Genomic DNA, 27795 nt, shown 5'->3' with positions numbered 1-27795 from the left:
CTGAGGCGCAGAAGCCCTGCCTGGCGTGCCATTCATAAACAAACTCTATTTTTTCAATACATTTTTGTATTGACTTCAGAGAGGAAGGGAGAGGGAGAAAGAAATACCAATGATGAGAGAGAATCATTGAATTGATTGGCTGCCTCCTATACGCCCCCTACTCGGGATTGCAACTCAGGCATGTGCCCTGACCAGGAATAGAACCTGTGACCTCCTGGTTATAGGTCTATGCTCAACCACTGAGCCACACAATACTATCTTTTTTTTTTTTTAATTGATTTCAGAGAGGAAGAGAGAGATAGAAACATCAATGAGAGAATCATTGATCGGCTCCCTCCTGCACGCCCCCTACTGGGGATGGAGCCCGCAACCTGGGCATGTGCCCTTGACCAGAATCAAACCCAGGACCCTTCAGTGTACAGGCTGATGCTCTATCCACTGAGCCAAACCAGCTAGGGCCTATTTTTTTTTTTAACTGCTGCATCATATTCTCATAATCTGTGGTATGCCATATTCATTAGATGTGCCATAATGTGACCAGTGCCTTACGGATTTTTTTCTGTTTCTGATAATATAAACAGTGCCACACTAAATTGCTTAGTTGTACAGTCTTGTGCATTTGCAATTTTAAATGGAAACTCCCAAATCGCCCTCCAAAGGCATTGAACCAGTTTACCCATCTACACCAAATATGAGTACTTGTTTCCCTGTGCAGCAATTGTTAGAACTAAAAATAACTGTATTTTGAGCCCTGACTGGTATGACTCAGTTGGTCGGGCCAGTTCGATTCCTGGTCGGCACATGCCCAAGTTTCAGGCTCGATCCCTGGTAGAAGGTGTGGAGGAGGCAGCCTATCGATGATTCATTCTCACATCGATGTTTCGCTTTCTTCCTCTCTAAAAATCAATAAAGTATTTAAGTAAATAAAAATAACTATTTTGAAAAACCTATCTCTGTGGTCCCGAGCTCCCCTGAGCGCTTCAGAGGACCTGGCTTCAGAGTAGCTTAGATGCCTTTTCCCCAACAACAAAAGTCATCACTGTTTTTTGTTTTGTTTTTTATAATAACTTTTTATTGATTTCAGAGAGTAAGGGAGAAGGAGAGAGAAACATCAGTGATGAGGGAGAATCACTGATCAGCTGCCTCCTGCACATCCCCTACTGGAGACTGAGCCTGCAACCCAGGCATATGCCCTGACCAGGAATCGAACCCTGACCTCCTGGTTCATGGTTTGATGCTCAACCACTAAGCCATACTGTGGCCGGGCAAGTCATCACTGTTTTTAATGCGTTACGTACTTCCTTCCTATATTGCCTCATAAACCACCTGCCTCCAGAGAATGAATCAGTCTGTGCCCTCTTGTTCTCTGTCCCCAGATCAATGAGGAAATCTCCGTGAAGCACCTTCCATCCACAGAGCCCGACCCGCATGTTGTCCGTATCGGCTGGTCCCTTGACTCCTGCAGCACACAGCTAGGTAAGGGGAGGGCAGCCAAACAGTCCAGAGAAGAGCAGTTACCTCTATCCCTGGATTCTTGCACTTCCTAAAAATCTCTTCCCAGTGCTGAAATCAACAGAATTAGCCTGGGGTGGAACAGACATAAGGATTACATATATGCCATTGCCTGTGTGGGCCAACAAAATTCAACTGGACGGACCACAGTTATGTAACAACTTTTCTGTGAAAACTGTATCCATCTTTTAGGAGAGGGTTCAAAGTTCTCTCCCTTGACTGGAATCGAACCTGGGACCCTTCAGTCTGCAGGCTGACGCTCTATCCACTGAGCCAAACCGGTTTCGGCTCAAAGTTCTCTTTTAAAAAGATTAGTTGTCTCCTGTCCTTAAACCATGTTGGAAATAAAAATAAGTTTCTTAAGCCCCGTTAAGTTCTGTCTAGGATTTTCTGTCCAGAACCTAACTCAGAGTAAAAGGTGAAACAAAGAACAGTGGGGCCCTGCAGGGCTGGTTGGCAGAGGCAAGGGCTACCCTGTGAGAGGTTTTGAATTTTCCTGGGACCCCAGGGCACAATGACTGTCCCCAAATAACTGATTTCATTGACCAATGCTGAGACCTTCTGCCTTGGTCATAATCATCTGATTACAAAAATAATATATGCTCCTTGTAAAAATTTAGGCCATACAAATAGAGGAAAAATTAAAAACCTCCTAAACCTGAGAGAGATAATTGTTCTGACTGTTAACTTAAGACTGATTCTTGAAAGTGAAAATGTTAGGTCAAAAAGAATGTACAGCTTTTGTTCTGATACATATTAATGTTTTTTGTTTAAGACTTGCATATCATCTCATTTTATTTTTGTCTAAGTTTTAAGGTGTAAATGGTGAGTTGTTGATACAGGTGAAGATACAAAGTTCAGAATGGTCAAGCAGCTGTCCAGGGTCACACAGCTGGTTCATAGAAGAACTGAGTTTGTTGGCTCTCGCTTTTCTGGCAGGATGCTCCTTGGGTTCCTGGCCAACGATCTCTATATAATCCAGGTGTCATCCAGGGCTCTTGGGGTCTCAGTCAGAATGCATTAGCCTCTAGTTCTGTAGCCTAAGGAAATCCAGTGTCTTTCCAAGGGGTTAAGACTTCTTGGTTTCCAGAAGCAAAAGCCAGCCTCTTGGCTGCTTGCTGCCCAAATCCCCTGGCACAAAAAATTGATGCCATTAGTAGATTTACTGAATATTGAATGTCACAGGGAAGGGTTGCATCTCAGCACACAGCCTTCCTCTAGTCCAGCTCTTTTCCTCCCCTCCCTTTCTTTCCAGATTCTCCCTTTCTGTGCAGAACAGTTCAGTTCTGCTCCTGTTCACAGACTTAACACTAAACCTATCAAGCCCTCAGGAGTACTGCATATGCAATGAAAGGCTTCCTTTCAATGGAATCTTCCTCACCTTCCCCCTCCCCCCCAAAAGCATCTGATTAGTAAACTAGTAAAGAAAGTTGTTTGTTTGTTTTTTCCTTAAAAGTATGTGACAGCCCTGCTGGCATGGCTCAGTGGTTCCAGGAGATCACGGTTCAAGTCCAGGTCAGGGCACATTGTCCGGGTTGCGGGCTCGATCCCTGGTGTGCAGGAGGCAGCCGATCAGTGATTCTCATCATTGATCTCTCTCTCTCTCTCTCTCTCTCTCTCTCTCTCTCTCTCTTTCTCTCTCTGCCCTTTAACTCTGAAATCAATAAAAATATTTTTTTAAAAAGTGTGTGACAACCATAAAGGCTGTTGTGACCATCGCAGGTTTAACCTGCCTTTGCCTATTTCTTTCATCAGGCGAAGAGCCTTTCTCCTATGGCTATGGAGGCACTGGGAAGAAGTCCACCAATAGCCGATTTGAAAACTACGGAGACAAGTTTGCAGAGAATGATGTGATTGGCTGCTTTGTGGTGAGTGCCGGCAGCCTGTGGGAGTTGGCAGAACCAAATGTTGGTCCTATCATGTGGACCTGCAGACTTTTTTTCCCCAGAATACCTCTGTCCATTGTCTGCACCATGCCAAGCCACTCTCGCCATACCTCTTTGTCTCTCTTTGACACATTGGAACGTTTGCTGTCATTTTGTGCAAAAATCTACCATTCTACCTGCCTGATCTTTTGTGCAAACCTATTAGATGGCACCTTGAAGAGGTTTGGGGTTGTTGGTTTGCACACCCTTCCTCCATTCCTAGATACCAGAGTGACATTTTCTAAACCCAGGAATTTCTTTCTTTTCTTTGCTGCCAAATAGCCTGTCTGCTCTCATTGGCAATTGCCCACTTGGCATCATCTCATCCCTAAACTTCTCTCTTCCTTCACCTCACATTGGTTGAGGCAGGCTTCCTATATTGCACTGCCTCATAGGAGAACAGGAGTGGATGTAAAACAGAACAAGATAGAGGGTGCCTGAGCTGCTGCCAAACTTCAGTCCCCAACAGCAGTGACCCACACAGTGCTATAGACTCTGGCTGTCTGCTCTGGGACCAGACTCCCTAACCCCAGTCCCTGCTCTTCCACTCACAGCCATGGGCAACTTACCCTCCCTGTATTTCAGTCTACTCTAAATGAGAATCTTTGCACCTACCTCAGAATTTGATGTGGGATCATTAAATTAATCTGTCAAGCACTGAAAATAATGCCTGGCACATGGTGTGTTCTCAGTAAATCCTACTTAGTACTGTTATCTTTAGGATTTATAGATGTTTGTAAAATGTGCCAGGGAACCCTGGCAAGGAGTGGCTACCCAGGTGGATGCTTCCTCTGTCTTGTTTTCTCCCTCTCTCAGGTTTATACACATGTACTCCTTTTTTTGTTTTTTCTTTTTTTTCCCCTCTTACTTTGAAATAATTTTAAACTTAAAGAAAAGCCCTAAAAACTCCTATAGAATCTTGTCCGGATTCTAACATTTGCTTTACCGTTTTCTCAAATATATATGATTTTGTCTGACCTATTTGAGAGTGTGCTGCCTACATCATGTCTTTATTTCTAGATATTTCAGCATGCATTTAACCACAGTAGTTATTAAATTTAACGTTGATATAATGCTATTATCTACTCAGTCCACATTTAAATTTCGTCCGTTGTCTTGACAATATTCTTTGGCGCAATTTTGTTTCTGGTTCAGGATCTAATCTAGGATCACTTACTGCATTCTCTTGTCACATCTTTTTAGTCTGAAACAGTTTCTCAGTCTTCCTTTATCTTTTGTAACCTCATTGTATTTTTTAATAAAAACCCTGTTTTCTTAAAAATTAGCCATGTTTATACTCTATTCTAAACCTGGAATTTTTTTCCATTTAACAATTAAACTTGGCTATATCTCTCCCTGTCTACACAGATAATATAGATGTAACTGAGGTAGAGACATTTTTGAATAGTTAATTCACATGGTTTGCAAAAACACCAAGAAATAGAAAAAGATACACAGTGTAAAGTCTTCTTCAGATCTTCATCTAAAACAGCTTAGCTTATAAATGTTATTCTACATCTTTTTTTTTCCTTAAAAGTATATCCTAGAGATCTTTTTATATCACTTCCTAGAGGACTTCTTTGTTCTTTGTGTAATCTGTAGTCATTATGTAGATAAACCATATTTATATAATCAGTTCTCTGTTAGTGGACATTAGGTTAGTTTCTTGCCTAGTCTGTATAGTATTCTGATGTGTCAGTTTACCCTGGTTTAGTTCTATTGGTGGATCTGAAAGTTAGTTGCTGGAGTGGTTGATGCTGCAGTGACAGCTTATCTTTTTCCGACTTACCAGAGTATTTTCAAGATCTTTTTGTATTCCCACACATGGTCTCCTGTGTGACCCCTTTCCCCATTGGAGCACTTTTAGCAGTGCTGGAGTGAGCAGTTTACATATCTGTTTTTGTGGGACTATAGTTGTATTTATTTCTAAAATCATGACTTCTGGGTCAAAGATATATTTTTAAATTTTTATATCTACCACCAAGAGTGTACTCCAAAGAGGTTGTAGCAATTTAACATGTCACCATCTGTGACAATGCTCCCTAGACTGTCCCATCTAAGCGTGAGGTTCTGTCAGTGTGTGGCAGTTTGGAACTCCAGGCCTTGACTCTTGCTTCAACCACATCATCTCTACTTCTGTTTTTTTAAGATTCCATGTGCAATTCCCTCTGTTCAAAGGATGCCATAAATTTTTAAAGGCTCAGGTTGTGAAGTCGGAGGAGATGTGAAAATCCGTGACCTGAAGAAAACTGGGGGAGGACACTTGTACCAGATCTCGAGTTCTCAACATTCACAAAATAAAAAGGACATAATGGCCTTCGGGTAGAGAGAACAGTATAGTCCATTTCAGGTGGAGCCTTGGGGATGACAACAAGGAGATGGGTCAGATGAGGCTACAAAAATGGCACAGTGAGTAATGCCATGCCTAAAGACTTTGAGTCATTGGGCCTCGGACTGGTACCAGGTTTTTTTTTTTTTTTTTTTTTTTTACAAACACACACACAAAGAGACCCCCAAATGCAAAATTTGGCAAGGGCTAGACAGTTAATAGCTAGCAGAGACAAGACTTAAATAGACGTTTGTTTGTTGAAGAGCTAGACTTGACAAAGGACACATGGGTTTGAATCCCATGTCCACCAATAATTCATGTGACCTTGATATATCACCATCTCTAGCCTCAGTTTCCTCATCTGTATAAAGGAAATAGTGATACTGCCTCTATCGTAGGCAATGCATATGTACATAGCATAGTGTCTGACACATAGCAACCACTCATTAGCTCCTTCTCTTTTTATACTACCCCATTTTCATTAAAATGAGAATTAGTAAAGTTGATTTTTCAACCTAATTCTGTCACTAACAACTAAAGTCATGTGACTTTTAGGAAGCACTGACCTTCAGTTTTCCATCTGTAAAATGGAGATAATTCTTCCTCAGCGTAGTTTACAGATTGTTATAAAGAATTAAGTGAGATTAAGAAGGCAAAAATGGCCCTAACCGGTTTGGCTCAGTGAATAGAGCATCGGCCTGCGGACTCAAGGGTCCCGGGTTCCATTCCAGTCAAGGGCATGTACCTTGGTTGCGGGCACATCCCCAATAAGGGGTGTGCAGGAGGCAGCTGATCGATGTTTCTCTCTCATCGATGTTTCTAACTCTCTATCCCTCTCCCTTCCTCTCTGTAAAAAATCAATAAAATATATATTTAAAAAAAAAAGAAGGCAAAAATGCTCTGTGCCCAAATATGAGTTGTTTCATATATGTGTTAAAAATGGTGGCATGAGGACTTTTAGCAAGAGTAACAGGACTACACTTGCCTCTTGAACAGAAGGCCCTGTCATTAGTAGATTTGTCACGTAGTTTATGTGTAATATAAGTTCCTATAATAACGCTGGTGGTCATAGGGAAGGTTAATCCCCATGATGTTTATTTTCATGTTAGAACAAAGGTGACCGGGCCATTTATGCTCAGGTAAGAAGACATGGCAGAGACCATGCTACAGGGATTGGTGCAGGATTTAATCTGGCAAATGTTTGCATATCTGCTTTGAGTTATCTTGAGCTGTGTAGGCACTTAGAGGTGACAGATAGGAAGGACTGTATAGAGCTGTGCCCTGTGAGCACGGAGGAGGTCGGTGAGAAAACTCCTTGGGAGAAAGGGCTTGCACTTTGTTAAAGGGCAGATCGCAAGAAAAGAATACCACATCTTGTACTTTAAATCAGGACCCTGAACTTTACTTTGCTTCACTCTGCTGTCTGATTCCAGGTTTTGAGCTTAATTGTAAACCTTTATCCTGTACCCAAAGTGATCTTTCTGAAACAGTTTTGAAAACCAGGCCACTTCTATATTTGAAACAGGTCAGGGGCTCTGCTCTGCCACCAGCATAAAGCTCTAACTCCTAAGGTGACAGAGAGACCCTCACATGCCAAAGGCAGGAGCCATGTCTCCATCTCACACTCCAGCCCAGCATGGTGCCTGGCATCTTGGAGTGAGAACCCCTATTTTGTGCTCACTATGGAGTAAACGTACTAACCCACTTATTCCTCAGAACAACCCTGTGCACTCTAGTATCTTATGGCCTTCCCTTTTTGATAGTAAATGGTAGAACTGAAATAGCCTGCCTTCCAAAGCAGGATCTTAATCACTAAACTTCAGCTGCTCAGTAGGGACTCAATGAAGAGTTACTGAATGTATTTGGTCACTGCCTGGCTCTCCAGCTATACTGAAATCACTCCCCCCTCGTCCTTTATGCTTCAGCCAGTCTGACCCTGTGTTCTCTTACTGCTGTATTTATACACAAACAACACTTCTCTTTATGGCTCTCTCCCCCTTCCCCAAACTTGGCTTATTTCATTTTGTTTAGGACTTGGCTTACAGGTCCCCACCTTTCAGAGAATCTTGCTCCTCTGTAGGCACTTGTACTCAATTAAGATAGTATCCTTATCTGGTTCCCCACTAGGCCCTGACCTTTGTTAGGCCCAGATCAACATAGACATTCATACCAGGAAGAGCAGAAACTTGGAGAACATGTGTCAAACCAACAAGTGAATTCATTTGTGGAGCTGGATTTGACTGCCGTGGCTTTCTTCCCATCTGTTATCTTCACAGACTGCTCTTGAGTTGAGGATGGACAGGATTGCCTATTCCTTCATCTTCGTCTCGTGCTAGGCACAAGGCTTAAATAATTGGGCCTTCCTAAGATAACATGCTTCATAGCCACCAGCCTTTGAGTCTTAAACCAGGAGGGTTTGGGGGCACATTCTCTGAGCTGTTCCCCAGTGCTGCCCATTGTATCTGTATGTTGAGAGGTGGGGTTACAGGTAAATCAGGGAAGCTGGCTGTATTTCTTCTCTCTGCATCTGCTCTCTCCAACTTGTGGTTCCCAGTGCCTTCAAGCTGAGCGTTGGCTTAAGGTTCTCTTCCTTTGCTTTTTCTTCTAGGACTTTGAATGTGGAAATGACGTGGAACTTTCCTTCACCAAGAATGGGAAGTGGATGGGCATTGCTTTCCGAATTCAGAAGGAAGCCTTGGGGGGCCAGGCCCTCTACCCTCATGTGCTGGTGAAGAATTGTGCAGTGGAGTTCAACTTCGGGCAGAGGGCAGAGCCCTACTGTTCTGTCCTTCCTGGCTTTACATTCATCCAGCACCTTCCCCTGAGTGAGCGGATCCGGGGCACTGTCGGACCAAAGACCAAGGCAGAGTGTGAGGTGAGTGGGCCTGGAAGACTAAATTAATGGCTGTCTCTCTTGGACCACCGTACTGCTAAGGCAGAGGGGAGACATGGCAGCTGGGTGTGGTGAAAGCAAACCACCTCCCTGCATGAGTAACCTTAGAGAAAGGGCCCTCTCTCTCCTAACTCCTCAGGGCTGGACCAAGTTGAAAGCTGCTGTGAGAGTGACATGAGGTCTGTGGGTATGGTTTAGGCCAGAGGGGATATGATGAGAGACTTAAATCTTGGGAAGGTTCCAGAGGGAAATTGCCACACTGCTCCTTGGGTGAGGTCAGAATCTTGGAATAGGAGAAGAGGATATGAAGGTACTTCCAGGTGAGTGTTCTTCAAGGAGGTTGTGCAGCTTCTCACACCGACTCGAAGCTGTCTAAGAACAAAAATGACAACTGGACTTGGGGATGATTTGGCTGCAGAAGCTGTAATGGTGATCTTTATTTCCCAACTTTTTTTCTGATAAATAAGTGACTTTATGTTTATTCTAGAAAATTAAAGTTTCTCATTCCGCCAGTCATAAATAAGTTTACTTCCAAAGTTTTAGATTTTATCTTGTTCTTTTTGCTAAGTGCTCATTTCATACACAGACACATTTATAATTGAGATCTTATGGTATAAGCATTTTGGTATTTAACCCTTTTCACTTAACATTATTTTGTAAATACCTATGTTTACCATTTCCCTCTTATTGGGCATTCGGTTGTGACTGGTTTCTGCAAATTCTAAATGCACTGATTAGATACGATGCTTGTCCTTGTACATACATTTTGTCCCCATCTCACACTCCAGGAAGGTTGTACCACTTTCTGTGCTCACTCTTTTTTTTTTTCTGAACAACATCACTTTATTTTTTTTTAATTAAATCTTTATTGTTCAGATTATTACATTTGTTCCTCTTTTTCCCCCCCATAACTCCCCTCCACCCAGTCCCCATCTTCCCTTTACTCCCCACCCACTGTCCTCATCCATAGGTGCTCTGTGCCCACTCTTATGGACCATTCCCAATGCATGGCCTTCCCTGTCAGAGGCCACTGAATTCTGCTAAACAAAAATGTAAATGTTCATAACAGCTCTTGGTTTTGTATTCGTCCCATACCAGGCCTAAGAGGATTTGATGAGCCTCATCTCTTTGAACCCCAACAACACTGAGGTAGAAGCTATTGCTTTCATTTCCTGGAGATGGCCATGAGATTTAGAGTTACCCTCATGGTCTCCAGTGAATCAGGGTGGTGCCTGCTGCTGCTTCAGTGCCTCTCCATCATGTTCTTACAGATTCTGATGATGGTGGGCCTTCCCGCTGCCGGTAAGACCACATGGGCCATCAAACATGCAGCCTCCAACCCCTCCAAGAAGTACAACATACTGGGTACCAATGCCATCATGGATAAGATGCGGGTAAAGGCAGCCCCTGGTCTCTCCTTAGCCAACTCCCTCATCCCACCCCCCTGTGCTGACCTACAACCAGGACCATGCACTCCTCACCACCCCCTACCCACAGGTGATGGGCCTACGTCGGCAGCGGAACTATGCCGGCCGCTGGGACGTCCTGATCCAGCAGGCCACCCAGTGCCTCAACCGCCTCATCCAGATTGCTGCCCGCAAGAAGCGCAACTATATCCTAGACCAGGTACTTACTGGTGACCATGATGCTCCTAGAGAGGGACGAAGCCTATTGGGTATCTGGATATTACCCTCTTGTCTTTTTATTTTTCACCATAATCCTCGTGGACTGCAGTGCTGGTAAGATGGTCAGTCATACATGACAGCACAGTCCCAGGCTCTTAGTACAGCTCTCTGAGCCCTGTATGTGGGTGGGGTCTGGGGCCATGATCCAGGCCTAGCTCATGTTCTTAGCTGTCCAAGAGAACATTATCAGGTAAGGGCCATGTAATGAAATGGAAAGGGCATGGGTCTCTGAGCCAGACAGACCTGGCCTTAAACTCCAACTCTTCTACTAGCTGAGTGTCTGCAGCAACTGGCTTCATCTTTCAAATCTCAGCCTCCTGGTCTGTAAAATTGAGATTATAATGGTTCCCATCCCTAACGCAGGGCCTGGCACATAGTAACTAGAAATTACTGTTAATTACTCTACAGAATAGGTATGTCCCAGTTGCTCTTAGCATGTTTTATGACTGTCAGGTACATATCTAAATCGCGTATTTTATACTGTGTTTAAGAGCAGGGTTCTTCATATCAGGTGATCTGGGAACCTTTGAAATTAAACACAATTTTGTATGCAGGTGCAAGCATGTTATTTTAAAAAACAAAAAAGCTAGACAGTTTTGATTGAGAATGGGAAGATTATCTGTGGCTTTCAACATTCCCAAAAGTATAATTGACCCAAACATAGTTAAGGATACCTGCCTCAGGGTAATGAATTCCTCATGTTTTCCACCTATGAGACAGAAGGACGTGTGTCTTGAGGGTACCAAATCCTGTATTTGGGGATCTGTGAACAAGCCTCTGTTTCCTTAAACCTTGCATTCATGCTTTCTTAAAAACCTGTGAATGTGCAAATACGTGAGTAGCACCCCTGCCCTGGCCGCCTTGCTGGAGTGCCCTCCCTGTGTGCCAGTACTTGGTTACAGGGTTCCGAGGCCTCCTGGTGAAGGTGGGGCTGGGGTGGGGTTGGAAAGTCCAAGGGACCAGTTTGCCTGTGCGTGGGAGTTGGCATCTTATGCAAAACAATTGCGAGGGAGCTTGGGGTCATAAACGTGGAGATGTGGGCGAGTGGTATGTGCGCTCACGAGAGTGTGGAAGCTCTGCGCCCCTTTTCACATGACTGCCTTATGCATCTCTTCCATCTGCCTGGTCCTGAGATACATCCTTTCATAATAAACTAGTGATCTATGTTTACAGTTGAAGAAACGATGCCTTATATCCAACATTTGAAAGGAGTACATAGTAAAAACTTTGTTCTTAGAGACAAAAAGAAAAAAGGCTATTGGCGGGTGATCGTTCTTGATAGGCAAATTAATTTATAGTTTTTTAAATCCTCATTCAGGGATATATTTGTTGATTTGATATGATTTTTTTAATCTTTATTGTTGAACTTATTACATATGTTTGTTGATTTGAGAGAGAAGGGAGAGGGTGAGAAACATTGATATGAGAGAAACATGGATGGGTTGCCTCCCACACATGCTCTGACCAGGGATCAAACCCACAGCCTAGGTTTGTGCCCTGACTGAAAATCAAACCCACAACCTTTTGGTGTACAGGACAGTAATTCCAACCAACTGAGCCACACCGGCCAGGGCTAGACAAATTAATTTAAATGATCTTGCCAGGCAGTTAGGTGTTAGGAGTGGACATCTGTGTGCTGATGGAATAGCCATGCTAAGAAAACTTAAAGTTGATCAAGGCTGGGCCATACCCTGGCCCTCTTCTGTGATGGTGGACATGAGAGATTTGCTCTGGGTTCTGCAACCATTGGATTGATCCTTTAAAGACTCACATTTGTGAAGAAGACAGTACATGATTCCCTAATACTAAATTTTGATGCAAACAACTAATTGAGCTAATGTTTCAAATACTTATTTCTGGGGACTGTTCAGCACAGGATAGTCCAAAAGCCAAACAGCGCTACTGCCCCAGCTCAGCCCCATCAGTAATGCATATAGCCAGCCTTTTCTTTCTTCAAAGACTTTTTTCTTTAACCCTGTCCTTGCTTTGTCTCATTGTGGTCAGGCCATTTGGAATTGTAGTTTGACTTGGCACCAGTGGGACTCAGTGTCTTGCACGGGGGAGCAGTGTTGATTTAGCACCCTGAGGATTCTCAGCAAGTATTCCCTGCCTGTCATTTTGTCAGTTTGCTGATTAAATTAGCTGTGAAACCCATTTCACATGTGTGGCTCAGTGGCAAAGGATTATAGTCCTAGAGGTAGATCATCTTAACATTTTTATCCAGCATATAAAAGTGGGCCATCTCTGGAGGTCAGGCTCCAGCTCCTTAGCCAGGCCAGTACAGCTGGCTCTGTAAACAACAACTATTGGTTTTTTGAGTACGTGCTGGCTTGTTCATAGGAGGGGTCCAGGGCTCTACCAGGTATACTTTGGTCTTTAGGGCTGTCCTGATGGAGCGATATGCAGGTTGGGCCAAGTGATCCAGGCCAACAAAAAGGCAAAACTCCCTAAACTCTGAAGGTGGGGAAGAGGGTTTTCTGGTTAACCATAGATTGGAGGATTGACTTGGGCCTCAAACTATAGGTTACTCGAGCCTGGGAAGAGGTCTGAAGCCAATGATTTTACCTGTTTGGGCTTAAGCCCCAAACATAGGTTCCAAGAAACCCTCTGGTGGGGGTGAGGGGAGGCAGTGTAGAAGATTCAGAGCAGGCCTTCCCACCCCACTAGCTTTAGCTGTGAGGGATAAGTTGATGCATAACTGTCTCCTGAGCTAGACAGAATTCCCTGCAGTCCTGGAGCTCATCTTTTCCCTTCTCTGGTTCTTCCCCAGGAGATCAGACCTCCATGCATTTGGCTCCTCTGAATCTCCTATTATGTAGGTTGGATTCTGTAATGCCCATTATTGAGAGAAAAGCAGAATGTGCCTGCAGAAGGCAGGTGAGGCTGTGTGAGCCAGGACTCTGCCTATGTATGGTTAGGGCCCCAGCGCCTGCCCCAGGGTATGTCTCATTGGGCACAAGCTCTTGGTTTTATTGGGTGTTTGACCTACATTTCATGATGACCTGAGTATCCTCTTCAGATCATGTGTGTGTGATAGCTGTGGAACATCTGAGGAGAAAAAGAAGAGATGGATCACAGGGGAAACAGGCCTCAGAGAAAAGGAACCTGTTCAAAGTCATGCTGTTGATTTACTGGTAGAACATGTCTCTGCTGACTTCCCAGATGGCCACGGCCCAAAATAGTTGGAGCCATGGTGGGAAATTGGGAGGTGGGATGTCTAGGCCAGAACATGGATGATGATAAAAAGAATTGAGGCTTTGTCCTGTGGGCAGTAAGGAGCCATAATTATGTTTTCATCAGGGAGGGATATGTTAAATTTGCCTGCCTACTAAAAGACTTAGAAAGGGGAAGTAGGCCACATTGCTTCAGGTGGTTCTGTTGCTGGTGAAAAAACCTCAAGAATGAGATACGCCCTGACTGGTTTGGCTCAGCGGATAGAGCGTCGGCCTGCGGACTCAAGGGTCCCAGGTTCGATTCCAGTCAGGGGCATGTACCTTGGTTGCGGGCACATCCCCCGTAGTGGGTGTGCAGGAGGCAGCTGATCGATGTTTCTCTCTCATCGATGTTTCTAACTCACTATCTCTCTCCCGCCTCTCTGTAAAAAATCAATAAAATATATTTTTTTAAAAAGAATGCGATACTGCCCAGCCTATCCCTAGCCTACCAAGGACCCACAAGAGTTGGTGCAGAGCAGGAGTTGGCCCCCTGAGGCAACAGAGTTTTGCCCTCCTAGAGGCTTCTGAGAAGGCTTCTGTGGGGCAGAGTTGAGGGCTGCAGGCTAGGAGCTCCCTTAGGGCTCTAGCAGTCCAGAGCCAGGCCAAGCAGTGATCCCTAACCTCACCTCCCTAACCTCACCTCAACCATCAGAATGTGTGGTTCTAGTCTTGCTTTGCATCCCTGTTGACCTTGCTACGCCTTTGTCTGAAACAAACCTAGGGATAAAGCAGAGGCACAGACCTCTTCTTATTGGCAGGCATTGAGAGAAAGGGGTGTTTCTTTCCTCCACCCTCCCTGTTCCCAGGGCCTCAGCCAGTTCCATAGTAACATTCCAGCTAGTTCTCACCCTACATGTGGGTTCCTTCCACTGGGTTTACCATTGTGATCCCAGAGTGAACTCTTTTGTCACCAGCTTTAAATTTGTTCTTCTGGGATCCAGCCAGGTTTCTCCCACTGCCAGCCTGACCCCACTGAGGGGGGACAGGTGAAAGTGGACATAGGATAGTGAGACTCTTACAGAATCTGGGCTGTGAGCAGCATGCTGTGTTCCTCCCTTACTCCCCCAGGCTGTCACGCACCAAAACTGCCCATCCAGCTCCTCTGAGAAACCTAACTCCTATTCTTTAGCCGACATTGCTGGAGATTGGGGGTGGCCCTGGGTCAGGGAACACAGCCCCAGCATACCTTCTGAGAGTCAGCAGCTTCAAGCTGGGTGGGACTGGGAGAAGTAGGAGCTAGGCAGAGAGATCTCACACGGCTGGGAAAAGCTGATCCAGCTGTTGTGCTGGTCTCTCTTAGCAACAGACACTAGCAGCCCCCAGTGACCAGGACAGTCCTGGGCCAACCTAGGGTCTCTGACCTCACTGTGTTTGCTGTAGCAACAGTCGCCGGCAGCTAACTCCCTTTTTTCCAGGAAAGGCAAGTCTTTGTATTTCTGCTGGTGTGGTTTAGACACTCTTCCCTTCCCCAAGCCAAGAGGTATGGCAAGGGAGGTGCCATCTAATAAATGGTAACCAAGAGGGTTCTCTGCTCCTCAGTTCTAGTGTGTCTGATGAGGCATTGCTCAGAGTCTAGCCACTTCTCACAACAGAAGCCAGCTCTTTAGGAGTCCAGTCTGCTTCACCCCCATTCCTCCCATCCCATGAAACTTTAGGGACTAGCCCTCTTGGCAGTATTGCTTAGGACATTGACACAGCAGGTCTGCCCCATACAGTCCCTCCAGGAGGTGTTTATCTCTGTCGTTGGGGTTCACAGGAGTCAAAATAGGATCACATCTTACAGGCAAATAAACCCTGGAATGGGTTATCCATAGAATGGTCTGGGGGCACATTCTTTGTGGTATCCATCCACTCTGGCTTTTGTGCCAAGAGAAAACCTCATTGTTTAGCTGGAGAAAGCCAAATTCTATCTTCCTATGACCAGATGCCACCTTCTCCTCTGTTTTTTAGGCGTAGAGTCCAGGAAGAGCAGTGGGGAGAGGGACTTGACTATTCCCCTCTAACCTGATGTGCTTTTTTTTTTTTTAAATATATTTTATTGATTTTTTACAGAGAAGAAGGGAGAGAGATAGTTAGAAACATCGATGAGAGAGAAACATCGATCAGCCGCCTCCTGCACATCTCCCACTGGGGATATTCCCGCAACCAAGGTACATGCCCTTGACCGGAATCGAACCCGGGACCCTTCAGTCCGCAGGCCGACGCTCTATCCACTGAGCCAAACCGGTTTTGGCCTGATGTACTTTTTAACAGCATTTGTGTGTCCACCACACACAGTCTCTCCCTCTCCTTAATGAAAGTGGGGACACTTTCCCTGGGGAGTAGGGAAGAACATCTTTGCCTGGTGTGTGTGTCAGGGTCACTTAGATATTGGTTTAGAGCAGGGGTGGGGAACCTTTTTTCTGCCAAGGGCCGTTTGGATATTTAGAACGTCATTCTTGGGCCAAATAAAATTTTTAACTTAAAAATTAGCCTGCTATATTTGGTCAAACATTTAATTAACTCACCCCTAATGCCTTGGCAGGGCCAGAACAAATGATCTTGCGGACCTTAAATGGCCCACAAGCTGGACATTTCCCACCCTCACACCTGCTCTAGGTGAGGAGCAGGTGTGTCCTAGGCTGGTGCTGGCACAGACCAGGGCCCTAGGACACATCTGAGCAGTAGTAACAACAGCTTCCCTTTATTGAATACAGTAGGTCCTCGGGTTATGTAGGACTCGACGTACGTCGTTTCGTGGTTACGTTGCCATCTCCCATTTATTTTTTTTTTTTAAAGTTCCATCATTTTGACGTATGTACATATGTGCTTTGTTTTTTATTATTTACTAGAGGCTCCGTGCATGTACGAAAATTCATGCACTTGGTGGGTCCCTCCGTCTGGCCTGCAGCCTCTCGCAGACCAGGAGCCCCCAGGGGATGTCCACCTGCCAGCTTAGGCCCGCTGTTGGACATTCTTAGTGCTGCTGAGGAGGCAGGAGAGGCTCCCTCCACCACTGCTGCGCTCACAGCTGTCAGCCCAGCTTGTGGCTGAGTGGAGCTCACCCTGTGGGAGCTCACTGACTTCCAGGGGACAGCTCCTGTGTTGAGCATCTGCCCCCTGGTGGTCAGTGTGTGTCATAGTAACGGTCATTCCCGATAGTTTTGCTGTTAGGGTCAATTTGCATATTACCCTTTTATGATATAGGATTTACCACAAGTAAAGGTCAGGAATTGTTATCTTTCTTTTAAATTTTTTTTACTGTTTCACTTCATCTCTAGTAAATAATAAAAAACAAAGCACATATGTACATACGTCAAAATGATGGAACTTTAAAAAAAAAAAATAAATGGGAGATGGCAACGTAACCACGAAACGACGTACGTCGAGTCCTACATAACCCGAGGACCTACTGTATTCAGTAAAGGGAAGCTGTTGTTACTACTGCTCAGATGTGTCCTAGGGCCCTGGTCTGTGCCAGCACCAGCCTAGGACACACCTGCTCCTCACCTAGAGCAGGGGGGGGGAATGTCCAGCCTGTGGGCCATTTAAGGTCCTCAAGATCATTTGTTCTGGCCCTGCCAAGATAATAGGGGTGAATTAATTAAATGTTTGACCAAATGTAACAGGCCAGTTTTTAAGTTGATAATTTTGTATGGCCCGAGAACGATGTTCTAAATATCCAAATGGCCCTTGGCAGAAAAAAGGTTCCCCATCCATGACCTAGAGGAAGGAAAGAGAACATTAGTAGCAAATCTGCACCTTGTCAAGCTTCCTAGTTAGAAACTTGAGGGTGAGGCCGATGTTTCAGAGAAGGACGGAGGGGATGAAAGAATCAATGCTGTGAAAACAATTTACTGCAACTGTCAGAAGAGGCTGGTTAATTATGATATCCATTCTGTATATATTATGCAGTCGTTACATGAAAACACTGGGACAGAAAAATGTTACAGAAATGTTAAGTGAAAGAAAGCTTCAGAAGAATGTATAGTATAACATTCGTGTTAAAAATCAAACATGTTTTTATTTTTTAAGTATTTTTTAATTTATTTTAAATATACTTTTATTGGTTTCAGAGAAGAAGGGAGAGGGGCAGAGAGATAGAAACATCAGTGATGAGAGAGAATCATTGATCCACTGCCTCCTGCATGCCCCACACTGGGGATTGAGCCCACCACCTGGGCATATGCCTTGACCAGGAATTGACCTGGTTCATAGGTTGATGCTCAACCACTGAGCTCAACTGATCAGGCCACACAGATGTTTTTAGAAAGACATAAATTTGCCTACCTGGTTTTGCTCAGCGGATAGAGCGACGGCCTGCGGACTGAAGGGTCCTCGGTTCAATTCCAGTCAAAAGCACATGCCCGGGTTGCGGGCTCAATCCCCACGGAGGGGCATGCAGATGACAGCCAATCAATGATTCTCTCTCATTGATGTTTCTATCTCTCTCTCCCTCTCCCTTCCTCTCCAAAATCAATTAAAAAATATATATTTTTTAAAAGGACATAAATTTAATCATCTCTAGGATAAGACTGGAAGTAGGTGGATGAAGAGATTCTTATTCTAAAATTTATACCTTGTACAGTAGGTCCTCGGGTTACATCGGAGATCCGTTCCTACGGCACGACATAACGCGATTTTTGCCGTAAGTCGGAACCCACCTACATAAGCACCTACGTCACTCACATGGAGCACATACACAGCAGTAATGAAGTGAAACAGTAAAAAAAAATTAAAAGAAAGAACAATTCCTGACCTTTCTTTTGGTAAATAAATAATAAAAAACATAAAGCACATGTACATACATCAAAATGACGGAACTTTTTTTATAAATAAATGGGAGATGGCGACGTAACCACGAAACAACGTACGTCGAGTCCGACATAACCCGAGGACTGCCTGTACTCTGAATTTTTTATGATGTACAGGCATTTCTCTGAGATATTGTGGGTTTTGTTCCAGACCACTGCAATAAGGAGAGTCATGATCCGGTGGAGGGTCTTGCTTTCAATTTGTAAAACACACATCTGTGAAGCTAAATAAAATGAGGCCTATATTACTTGGTGGGAGGGGGATAATTGTAAAACAAAGTTCTGAGAACAAGGAGGAATAAAGTGCAAAGCCCAACCATTGAAATCCCTTGTCCTGTGACTGTCAGCAGTCGCTTTACCGAGTCAGTTCATTTTCTGAGGGTGGATTCAAAAATCTTAAAAGTGAAGAAGAGCAACTTCTTGGGTTTCTCTGCTTATAAGAACTAGTGCCCTTTTCTCAGTCCTTGGCCGACATAGTGCCCCACAGATGAGAAAACCATCCTGTAATGTGCCATCTCTTGCCTCTTCTGTCACCTACCCTAGACAAATGTTTATGGGTCAGCTCAGAGACGAAAAATGAGACCATTTGAAGGCTTCCAGCGCAAAGCTATTGTCATTTGTCCCACTGATGAGGACTTAAAAGACCGAACAATAAAGCGAACCGACGAAGAAGGGAAGGATGTCCCAGATCACGCTGTCTTAGAAATGAAAGGTAGGAGATGAGTGATTCCCAGAGGAACATTTCAACCAGGTCCTTTTCCCTCCCCTAGCTCCTTTTTTTTTCAATCTTATTTTTTTCTTTGCTTCTGCTTTGTCCCTTCCCTGTCTAGTTCAACTGTGAATGGAAAAGCTGCCCATATCTCTCTTTTGCAAAGTTTTCAAACAGGTGGGACTGGGGCATGATGGAGACAAAGTGTGGGAGCAAATGCTAGAGACCTACATGCTCACCTGCCTCTGGTTCCCATTGAGTGAGCTGACTGTGAGCAAGCCTCAGTCTGCCTCCCTGATCCTACCTTCCTCACCTGCTCCTGAAGGGAGCATTTATCAACACTGGTTTGGTGGGTCTTAGCTACCTCTAGGAAATGGAGAAGAAGTCTTCATTAGCCACTGCTTGTTGTCAGAGTCTAACGTTGGGATCCTGTCTTGTCTCTTGCCTACTACTCCAATGTTGTGGTTGTGGAGGGGACCACACCTCAAAAAGTACTGACCTATTTGTTCCCTCTGGGGACCTCCCTTCCTTCTAGCCAACTTCACGTTGCCAGATGTTGGGGACTTCCTGGATGAGGTACTATTCATTGAGCTGCAGCGAGAAGAAGCAGACAAGCTGGTGAGGCAGTACAACGAGGAAGGCCGGAAGGCTGGGCCACCCCCTGAAAAGCGCTTTGACAACCGAGGCGGTGGTGGCTTCCGGGGCCGTGGGGGTGGTGGCACTTTCCAGCGCTATGACAACCGAGGCCCACCCGGGGGCAACCGAGGAGGCTTTCAGAACCGAGGAGGAGGCAGTGGGGGAGGAGGCAACTACCGAGGAGGTGAGCTCTCGCACTTCTGGTTTCTGGGTCGGGGTTGGGCTTTGTGACGTTTATTCAGTCCAGCCCAGGGCTGAACTTTGGTAGAGAACCAGGATGAGTCAGACTCGGGGTCTCAGGGAAATGCTCCCACTATCCTGTTCCCCCTGGGCACTTTCCGGCCTTTTTTGTGCATCTTCCTCATCTGACCGTCAGCTTGAGAAGAAGAACCAGACCAAGTTACTGTCAGTCCTGGGTCCCAGCTCAGGACCTGGTATGAGTCAAATGTTAGGACTGCTTTGGGTTATATATTTTAAAACGAATGGGAAAAGAGGCTTAGAGAGGTTAATTTACCCAGAATTTACTAAATCTAGAGTTGTGGTCAAGTGGCCCAAATTCCAAGTTCTTAGTCACTAAGTTCTGCTATCAGCAATAAAGTGTACGATCATAATTTAACAGGCATGCCCCACCATGTTTTGGTCTGTGCTGCATAGTTTGGGGACACAGCGCGGACCCTGACGGACACATCACCCTGTTGTGACAGTCCAGAAGGATTCTGAGCTTAATAGGAAAGCCCAGCGGGACTGTGACCTTAGGTGGCACCTGACCCAGTTTGTAGGGGAGCAGGGCTCAGGAAGGCTTCCTGAGCGCCTAAGTTAAGGTCTAGAGACCAGTAGGAGTTGGAAGTGGGAAGAGTCTCAGGCTCAAGAAACTACTGCATGAGGGTTCAGGAGAGACCGGCCGATTTGGACATGCCTAATGGGGACTGTCCCCGGTGCTTGGCAGCCCTCTTCCAGAACATCGCTTCTGATTTATTCAACAGCTATCGAGATGCTGAGGACACAATTGAAACCAGGACAAACCTGTCAGTCAACAGCGATAACCAAGTGTTGTCAGGGCTGCACGGCAGAGTGCACCTAGGGGTCTGGGGAATCCCAGAGAGGATGCTTTGTTTACTTGACTGAGCTGCTCTGAGCCTAACCATACTGGGCTGCAGCAGTCACCAAGTCAGCCCAGCTCTTGAGGGGCCCAAGTTGAGAATGACAGGCCTCTCATCTGGTTTCTCCAATGCAGGTTTCAACCGCATTGGAGGTGGTAGCTACAACCAGAACCGCTGGGGTAACAATAGCCGGGATAACAACAACTCCAACAACCGAGGCAGCTACAATCGAGCTCCCCAACAGCAACCACCCCCTCAGCAGCCACCGCCACCACAGCCACCGCCACAGCAGCCACCGCCACCACCCAGTTACAGCCCAGCTCGAAACCCACCAGGGATCGGCAGCTACAGCAAGAACAGCAACATCCCTGGCTCGAGTGTCAGTACCAGCACCCCCACTGTCAGCAGCTACAGCCCTCCACAGGTGAGAGGAGGTGGGATCAGGGAAATTTCCATTTCAACACCTGCTTCAGCCCGTCTCCACTCCTACCTGCCCTTCTTTCTCCCAGACAGTGCTTTTGACGAGGGTGGCCCCTCGCCATCTCCAGGTTCATCCAGCAAGTGTATTTCTCTTGGCCGTGTCACTGGCTCACTGAATCCCCAAGAAAGCACTCAGAGTTGCCCCTTGCCCAGGCTGGAAGGGCTGATTCTGTTGTCTTCAGGATGTGGAGACAGGCCCTAAGGTGGATGAGGACTTGGCCTCTGCTCTGAGACCTTACAACAGCAGCTCCAGACTCAGTTTCAGTTCTCTGAAAGCCAGTGCTCGGACTCTGGAATGCACAGGCCCTTGTCAACCAGAGTATGTCTCCTTTTATTGTGCAGCTGTTTCCTGGATACCTTTCACATGCCAGGCCTGGGAACAGCTGCCAAGAGACAGATGAATGGTTCCCCACTCCTGGTCTAACAAGAATATTTTCTAGAACAGGAGTTGAGCAGGCACAGATTCAGACCCCACCCTAAAACATCCTGGTTTTGTGATCTTGGACTGCCTTACCTCTCTGGACCTCCTTTTTCTCATAAAGGACTATAGGTGTTAATAAAATTCACATCCAAGGCTTGTTGTGGGAGATGGTTGGTGGCATCATAGTTTCATGGAACCATAGATCTGGGGTCAAGTCCTGGCTCTCTGCCACTTGGGCCCAGTCAGTGATTTAACCTCCCTGAGTCTCTGCTTTCTTCTCAATAAAACCAGGCTGACAGTGTACACCTCTCAGAGCTGGTGGGGGAACTGGGTTAGTTAATGATACAGCCTGGACATGGAAGCACTTAGGAAATTACCACTACTATTTTTTTCTTTTTTTTTCTTCTTCTTCTTTTTTATATGAATAAGCTCTTTTTTTATTTTTTTGTTAATCCTCACCATAGGATATTTTTCCATTGACTTTTAGAGAGAGTGGAAGGAGAGAGAGAGAGAGAGAGAGGAAGAGAGAAACATCAATGTGAGAGAGACACATCAAATGGTTGCCTCCCCCCACACACTCTGACCAGGGCGGAAGATTGAGCCTTTAACCAAGGTACGTGCCCTTGACCAGAACTGAACCCAGGAACCTTCCATCTGCAGGCCAATGCTCTATCCACTGAGCCAAACCTGCTAGGGCACCACTACTCTTTCTCAGTAACTCCTCCCATAATGACTCTCAGAATTTACTGAGTACCCAGTGGTTTGTGTTCACATGCTTATTGAATACAGAATAAGATAATCGAATAGTTCTGTTGTAATTTTTTTGTTTTACGGGGCGGGGGGACACTGGGATTTCAAGAGCTGCCTTGTACTTAACTCCCCAGGGTCTCAGAGTCCGTAACACCTCTGTATCCTACCCTGCCTTTCCTGCCATGTTGCTAACCCACCTTCCCCTCAGTCCTCCACCTCCACCTGGGAAGTTCCTTTGTGGGCCCACTGCTTACAGAAGTCTTCCCTTCATCCCAGCTGAACTGGCTATTTCACAGAGCCCTGGTTTTTTCTCCCCACTTTCCAGCCGAGTTACAGCCAGCCACCCTACAACCAGGGAGGTTACAGCCAGGGCTATACAGCCCCACCACCTCCACCTCCACCACCACCTGCCTACAACTATGGGAGCTACGGCGGCTACACCCCAGCCCCCTACACCCCACCACCACCCCCTACTGCACAGACCTACCCTCAGCCCAGCTATAACCAGTATCAGCAGGTAGGTATCAAATGGGGACACGGGTTAGGGAGGCTGGGGGCAATGGAATGGAGTGACTCTCAGGGTCCCCTTGCGGTGTGTATTCTCAGACTTGAGTCCTTGCTTATCCCATGAAGATGAGCAGCCTGCCAGGAATTCACTTGATGCCCTAGCAGTAGTAGTGCCCTCGCAGTACACTTCTGTACTGGCTGCTGAACTGCTGCTATCCTAGCTCCTCTCCCCAGTGCAGCAAGGAAAGGGTATAGCAGTGGCCTCCAGGTCCTGCCTCACCACCATAGCCAGTGTCTGTTCCAGTGGGTTGGTGCTAGGCCACCATACCTGTGATGGAGTATTTTGAATGTGGTCCTTAACCTGTACCTGAAAAGGGCCTTAGGTTGGCAAGCCAGGAGACCTGGGCTGCAGACCCTCACTGCCCACCCATGTGGCATCAGGTCAGTCCCTTGTCCTCCCTGGGTGCCTTGATTTCTCTGTCAGGGGACCATGTGTCAGCTGTTGTCACTGCACCCATCTCTACCCAGGGTGAAAGTGGGGTGAGGGGAGGAGCCAAATGGAGGTCTAGATGAGAGACAACTCTGTACTTTTGGTTTCTCCCTAGTATGCTCAACAGTGGAACCAGTACTATCAGAACCAGGGCCAGTGGCCGCCATACTACGGAAACTACGACTACGGGAGCTACACCGGGAACACACAGGGCGGCACAAGCACTCAGTAGCCAGTGTACCCCTGAGGCCTCTACCAGCGCCCGCCACGGCCCCTCATCTGCCCCCACCAGGTCCTGTGGTGCTGGGGGACAGGTCATCCCAGGGCTGCCTCCCTCCAGCCCACTGCCTCTCCTCAGAGGGGCTTCTTCAACCACAGGGCTGGGCATTTTTCTCTGGTTTCAAACAGACAACGATGACCTTTTATTTTCTCTTTCTCTCCCCACCTCCCTCTTCCTCCTCTTCTTCCCGTCCTCCTCCTTGACTAAATACACCCCCTTCCTTGGTCATGCAGTGATGCTATAATGACTGAGGGGAGGGCCCCTTTCTGTCCATTCTTCCCAGCCCTGCTCCAGACCCTCATGCAGTTGGTTGTAAATTCTTCCAGAAGCTGTTTTACTGTCTACTTTTCAGGATTTAAAAAAAAAAAATCAAAAAATCAAAAAAAAAAGTTTAAAAAGCAAAAAATTACAAAATAGGAGGGAGGAAGCAGTGACAGATATTTTTTTGGTAATTATGCTTTTTTTAATTTTTAGAATTTGTCTGTTTTTACTGTGGGTTGGCTGTTGATACTTCATCAGGATAACCATTTCTTTGCTGAGTTCCGGCAACCAATGAAGAACCACACCCTCAAAACAAAACCACAAAATCAACTTTAACCTAACTTTTTATACAATGTCTCAGTTTCCCTTAACTTTGCACACAAGCTTCTGTGTTGAGTTGAATTGTAACTGCTTTTTGTATTTGGAGAGAGTGTGACTATTGAACTTGAAACCTTTTATTCCAGGCGTCTTGGTAGTTTCTGGTGGGATTAAGCCGGCGAGAGGGAAAATGGGGGAGGGGTGTCTCCTTTCCTTCAGAATATGAAGTTTTTCCCACTGCTTCCCTCCAGAGATCTCCCAGGTGCCAGACCTAAAGGTTCTTTCTACAGTGGCCCTCTGATTATTTTTACTTGCCCTTGACCCATATGTTTTAACAGGATTTTAACAGACTGCACTTACTAAGAAATGTGTTTCCCCTGTTTTGTTTTGTTTTCTTTCAATAAATGAGATGGCACCTCCTAGCAGGAAGGAATAAGGGTTGAAACCTTGAAGTGCAATTGGCCTTTAATTGGGGTGAGGGGCCTTTTCAAGGGGACATTATTTACCATTCATTATACACTTATTGAGGGATTCATGCCTAGCCCCATTTTTGGTTCTGGGGATGCCACCTTAAACCTGGGGCCCTCAGTTTAAAACCCACTAGTCGTTTTTGAAGTGGTTCTCTGCTCCCTGCCCTTTCCAGTCCACTCATAGTCCCAAATCTCCAAGAATTTGTTTAGAAGATATGGAACCAGATCCCTTGGTGTGGAAGGTAAGTATGGCTAATAGGGGGAGACCCGGACTGGACTCGGGTTATCACTGGGTATCACTGCTCATCCACCTCAGGCCTGGCCTGTGAGCTGGAATTATGCTAGTTCCTGCCTGTGTGTCTGGGTCCAGGGGGGATTACAGGAGCTTTATCCAGCCAATAGGTTAGGAACTTGCTCTGTTCCTCACTGGGCCTGGATGGTGCTGAGAGACACCGCATGGCCAAGGCAACCCTGGACCCTGCCCACCCAGGGCTCCCAGGCCACAAGTAACACGGACCTGTCATCAAATGGTGATAGCATCTAGTGGTCAGCTATGAGAGCCTAGGGTGGTGGTGGTAGTAGTGAGGGCTTCCTAGAGAAGGGAAAATATCTTAAAATAGGAGTGAGCCAGGTTAAAGGACATTCTGATTGCATTCCCACAGCCCATTGTCCCCAGCAGTTTGAGTCATTTCTTCATTCCCTCTGGACAGCCTGTGTTCCTGGCCCTATGTGAGGGGCAATGCTGGAGCACAGGCATAGCCAGTTCAGCTCCATCCCTTCCCTCACAGGAAGTATCTCAGCGTGTGGAAGGGACACAGGCTACAAAACGGAGAAGGTCCAAATCGTTTTGAAGTCAGGGTGGGACATCTAAACATAAGGAGCGGAAGTTGGTGGCTGGATAGACTAAAAGACGCTAGAGTAAGTGCCCACTGCCTGCTAAGCAAAAGGGCCCCTAGCCTGGGAATTCTTACCACCTCTGGTCTATGTGTTGAGCAACAGCTCCCTCTGCTGGCCTGGATACATTTAAGTGTAGTATCCATCTATCCTGTGTCGGGTAAGTGCTGGGAATGCAAACTGCTCCTGGCCAGTGTCTAGATAACTGCACCAGCCTCCTCACAGATCTCCCTTCCCCTGAAACCCCTTGCCCTATCCCCACAGGATATAAAGGAGCTCAAGCTACTTAATATGCTTATGAGGCCCCATACCTGGCCCCTGGTGACCTCGCCTTCATCTTTTGCTGCTCCCCCTTTGCACTTCGGATAAGTGATTTGGGGGGAGTCAAGTCCCTTGAATCTATAAATGCCATGATCCAAATTCACATGTATGTGGAATTTTGCATAAAGATACATAAGGTTCTCATTCTCTGCCGCCCAATCAAAGCCTTCAAGTTAGAACTTACTCCCATTCCATATGAAGCCTTTACAGCAACCAGAACTATCCATGTGTGTGCTCTCTAGATCTTTGGCTTCGCCCTACCTAAACCCTCCCCTACCGCCCTTCCTCTTGTCCTAAATCATCTTTAAGGTCTCAACTGGGGCATCTCATCCTCCCAAAATAAGCCTTCCCTGGGCCTCCAGAATGGGTGGCAGCTCCCTTATTCCCCTCAGTCCATTAGAGCCCTGAACATTCAGGACGGTCACTGGTGACACGTCTACTATCTAAGGCAAAGCAGTTTCCCAAAGGCCACGTTTTTCTCCACATCTGCTGATTGTCCCAGCCCTCACCACCCAGCTCACGTTAATCGGAGGCCGGGTGTGATGACAGCAAAAGACAAGGCTTAGTAAATATTCTTTGAAATGGTGAAAAGATAAAAGGAAAGGCTGGCGTTTAAACTAAACCACAAACCCTTTGAGGCCCTGAAGGGTTTTTCATTCAACCGATCATCCATCCCAAAATTAAGCATGCGGGCTTTGGAGTCACTGCAGTGAACAGGTTGAACATCTTCCTCCTGATATTCCAGTTCCGTAGCAGTTCAGATTGGAGGTGGGGGGAACCAAGTGTTAGGCCCTGACACGGGTGGCCCTTTCCTTCCTGGCTACGGAGAGTGACACCTAAGTGAGACACGCATGCGCATAGAAAGGTCCGCCTTCTGCCCGGAACTTTGGTTCTGGGCGCAGCGGGGCATCGGAACCCCAGCTAGTGTGCTCAGCCGGAAGTGGCCGCTTAGGGCGTGGAGCCGAGTTGACGGAGCGGAGCCTACCACGGCGGTTAAAAAGCGTAGAAAATCCCGATGGAGGCTGTGGCGGCGCCGGCGGCGACAGCAAGGGAACCTGATGAAGGTGAGGTCATCGCTGCCATATCTCCTGGGCCTGAAGTATGATAGGTACTTAGGAAGGATTGGGGGGGCTGCTGTGTATTTGGGAAATTACTCCCAGATCGCGAAGGAGGACTCTGTAGACTGTAGACCTGCCCTCGGCCTTACCTGTCCCTTCACCACTTTGTCCAGGTGAACCCCTCTCTTTGCGGGCTGACCTTTACTGTATCCCCTTCCCCAAAATGAACCCCTAACAGGTTCCATGCCAGCCTTTTCCATGTCCCGGTTCCTCCTGGCTAACTCCCGGGTTAACTAACGGGAACCTCTCCCCTGCCCCGGGCTTACTCTACCTGTGTCTCAGCCAACCCAGTTTCTCAAATTACCCCCTTCATTTTGTGTAACTGAGGCTTCCCTTTCCCCAGACTAACCCTCCTCCTGCCCCATGCAAACTCAGCTTATCTCAGACCAACGGTTTCCTCCGTCACATTCTAATTCTTCCCCCAAAGTTCACAGCCCCACCTGCCACCTCAGGATGCTTGCTGGTAGTCCATTTCTGTGCTCCCCCGGGTCTCTCTCTATAGCACTTTTAATCTGTTTTTCCTGATGCCTTCCCGTAAGTATCTAACCTGCTTTTGTTTTGCTCGACTTAAAATTCCATCCCCTGCTTCAAAGTAATCCCATGTGGGGTGAAGTGTGCCTGGGAGGCTGAAACATCACTGGCCAGAAATTGATCATTGTTGAAGCTGGATTATTTGGGGGGGGGGGGG

General features: G+C 46.4%; 2 protein-coding genes across 3 annotated transcripts in view; both read left to right on the top strand.

The window, feature by feature from the left end:
• The window catches only part of HNRNPUL1 (heterogeneous nuclear ribonucleoprotein U-like 1), a 56505-nt gene extending 31756 nt beyond the window's left edge, over positions 1-24749 (top strand). Inside the window, exons 6-15 of the mRNA XM_015569203.1 lie at positions 1377-1476; positions 3268-3380; positions 8375-8641; positions 9931-10053; positions 10157-10285; positions 18896-19064; positions 19597-19881; positions 20932-21221; positions 22774-22965; positions 23561-24749. Of these exons, the coding sequence (XP_015424689.1) occupies positions 1377-1476; positions 3268-3380; positions 8375-8641; positions 9931-10053; positions 10157-10285; positions 18896-19064; positions 19597-19881; positions 20932-21221; positions 22774-22965; positions 23561-23677 (1785 nt within the window). The 3' untranslated portion in view covers positions 23678-24749. The remainder of the gene's footprint in view (positions 1-1376; positions 1477-3267; positions 3381-8374; positions 8642-9930; positions 10054-10156; positions 10286-18895; positions 19065-19596; positions 19882-20931; positions 21222-22773; positions 22966-23560) is intronic.
• A 595-nt stretch (positions 24750-25344) lies between these two features.
• Positions 25345-27795, top strand: part of CCDC97 (coiled-coil domain containing 97) — a 12328-nt gene continuing 9877 nt past the window's right edge. Inside the window, exon 1 of one of the 2 annotated variants that reach the window (XM_015569207.1) lies at positions 25345-27053. In XM_015569207.1, the coding sequence (XP_015424693.1) occupies positions 27005-27053 (49 nt within the window). In that variant the 5' untranslated portion in view covers positions 25345-27004. The remainder of the gene's footprint in view (positions 27054-27795) is intronic. The other variant, XM_006771868.2, reaches the window with a different exon arrangement.

This window comes from Myotis davidii, unplaced genomic scaffold, assembly GCF_000327345.1.
Source record: "Myotis davidii unplaced genomic scaffold, ASM32734v1 scaffold386, whole genome shotgun sequence".
Classification (NCBI taxonomy): domain Eukaryota; kingdom Metazoa; phylum Chordata; class Mammalia; order Chiroptera; family Vespertilionidae; genus Myotis; species Myotis davidii.
The sequence above is the reverse complement of the archived record's forward strand: the minus strand, read 5'-3'. Positions and strand labels throughout refer to the sequence as shown.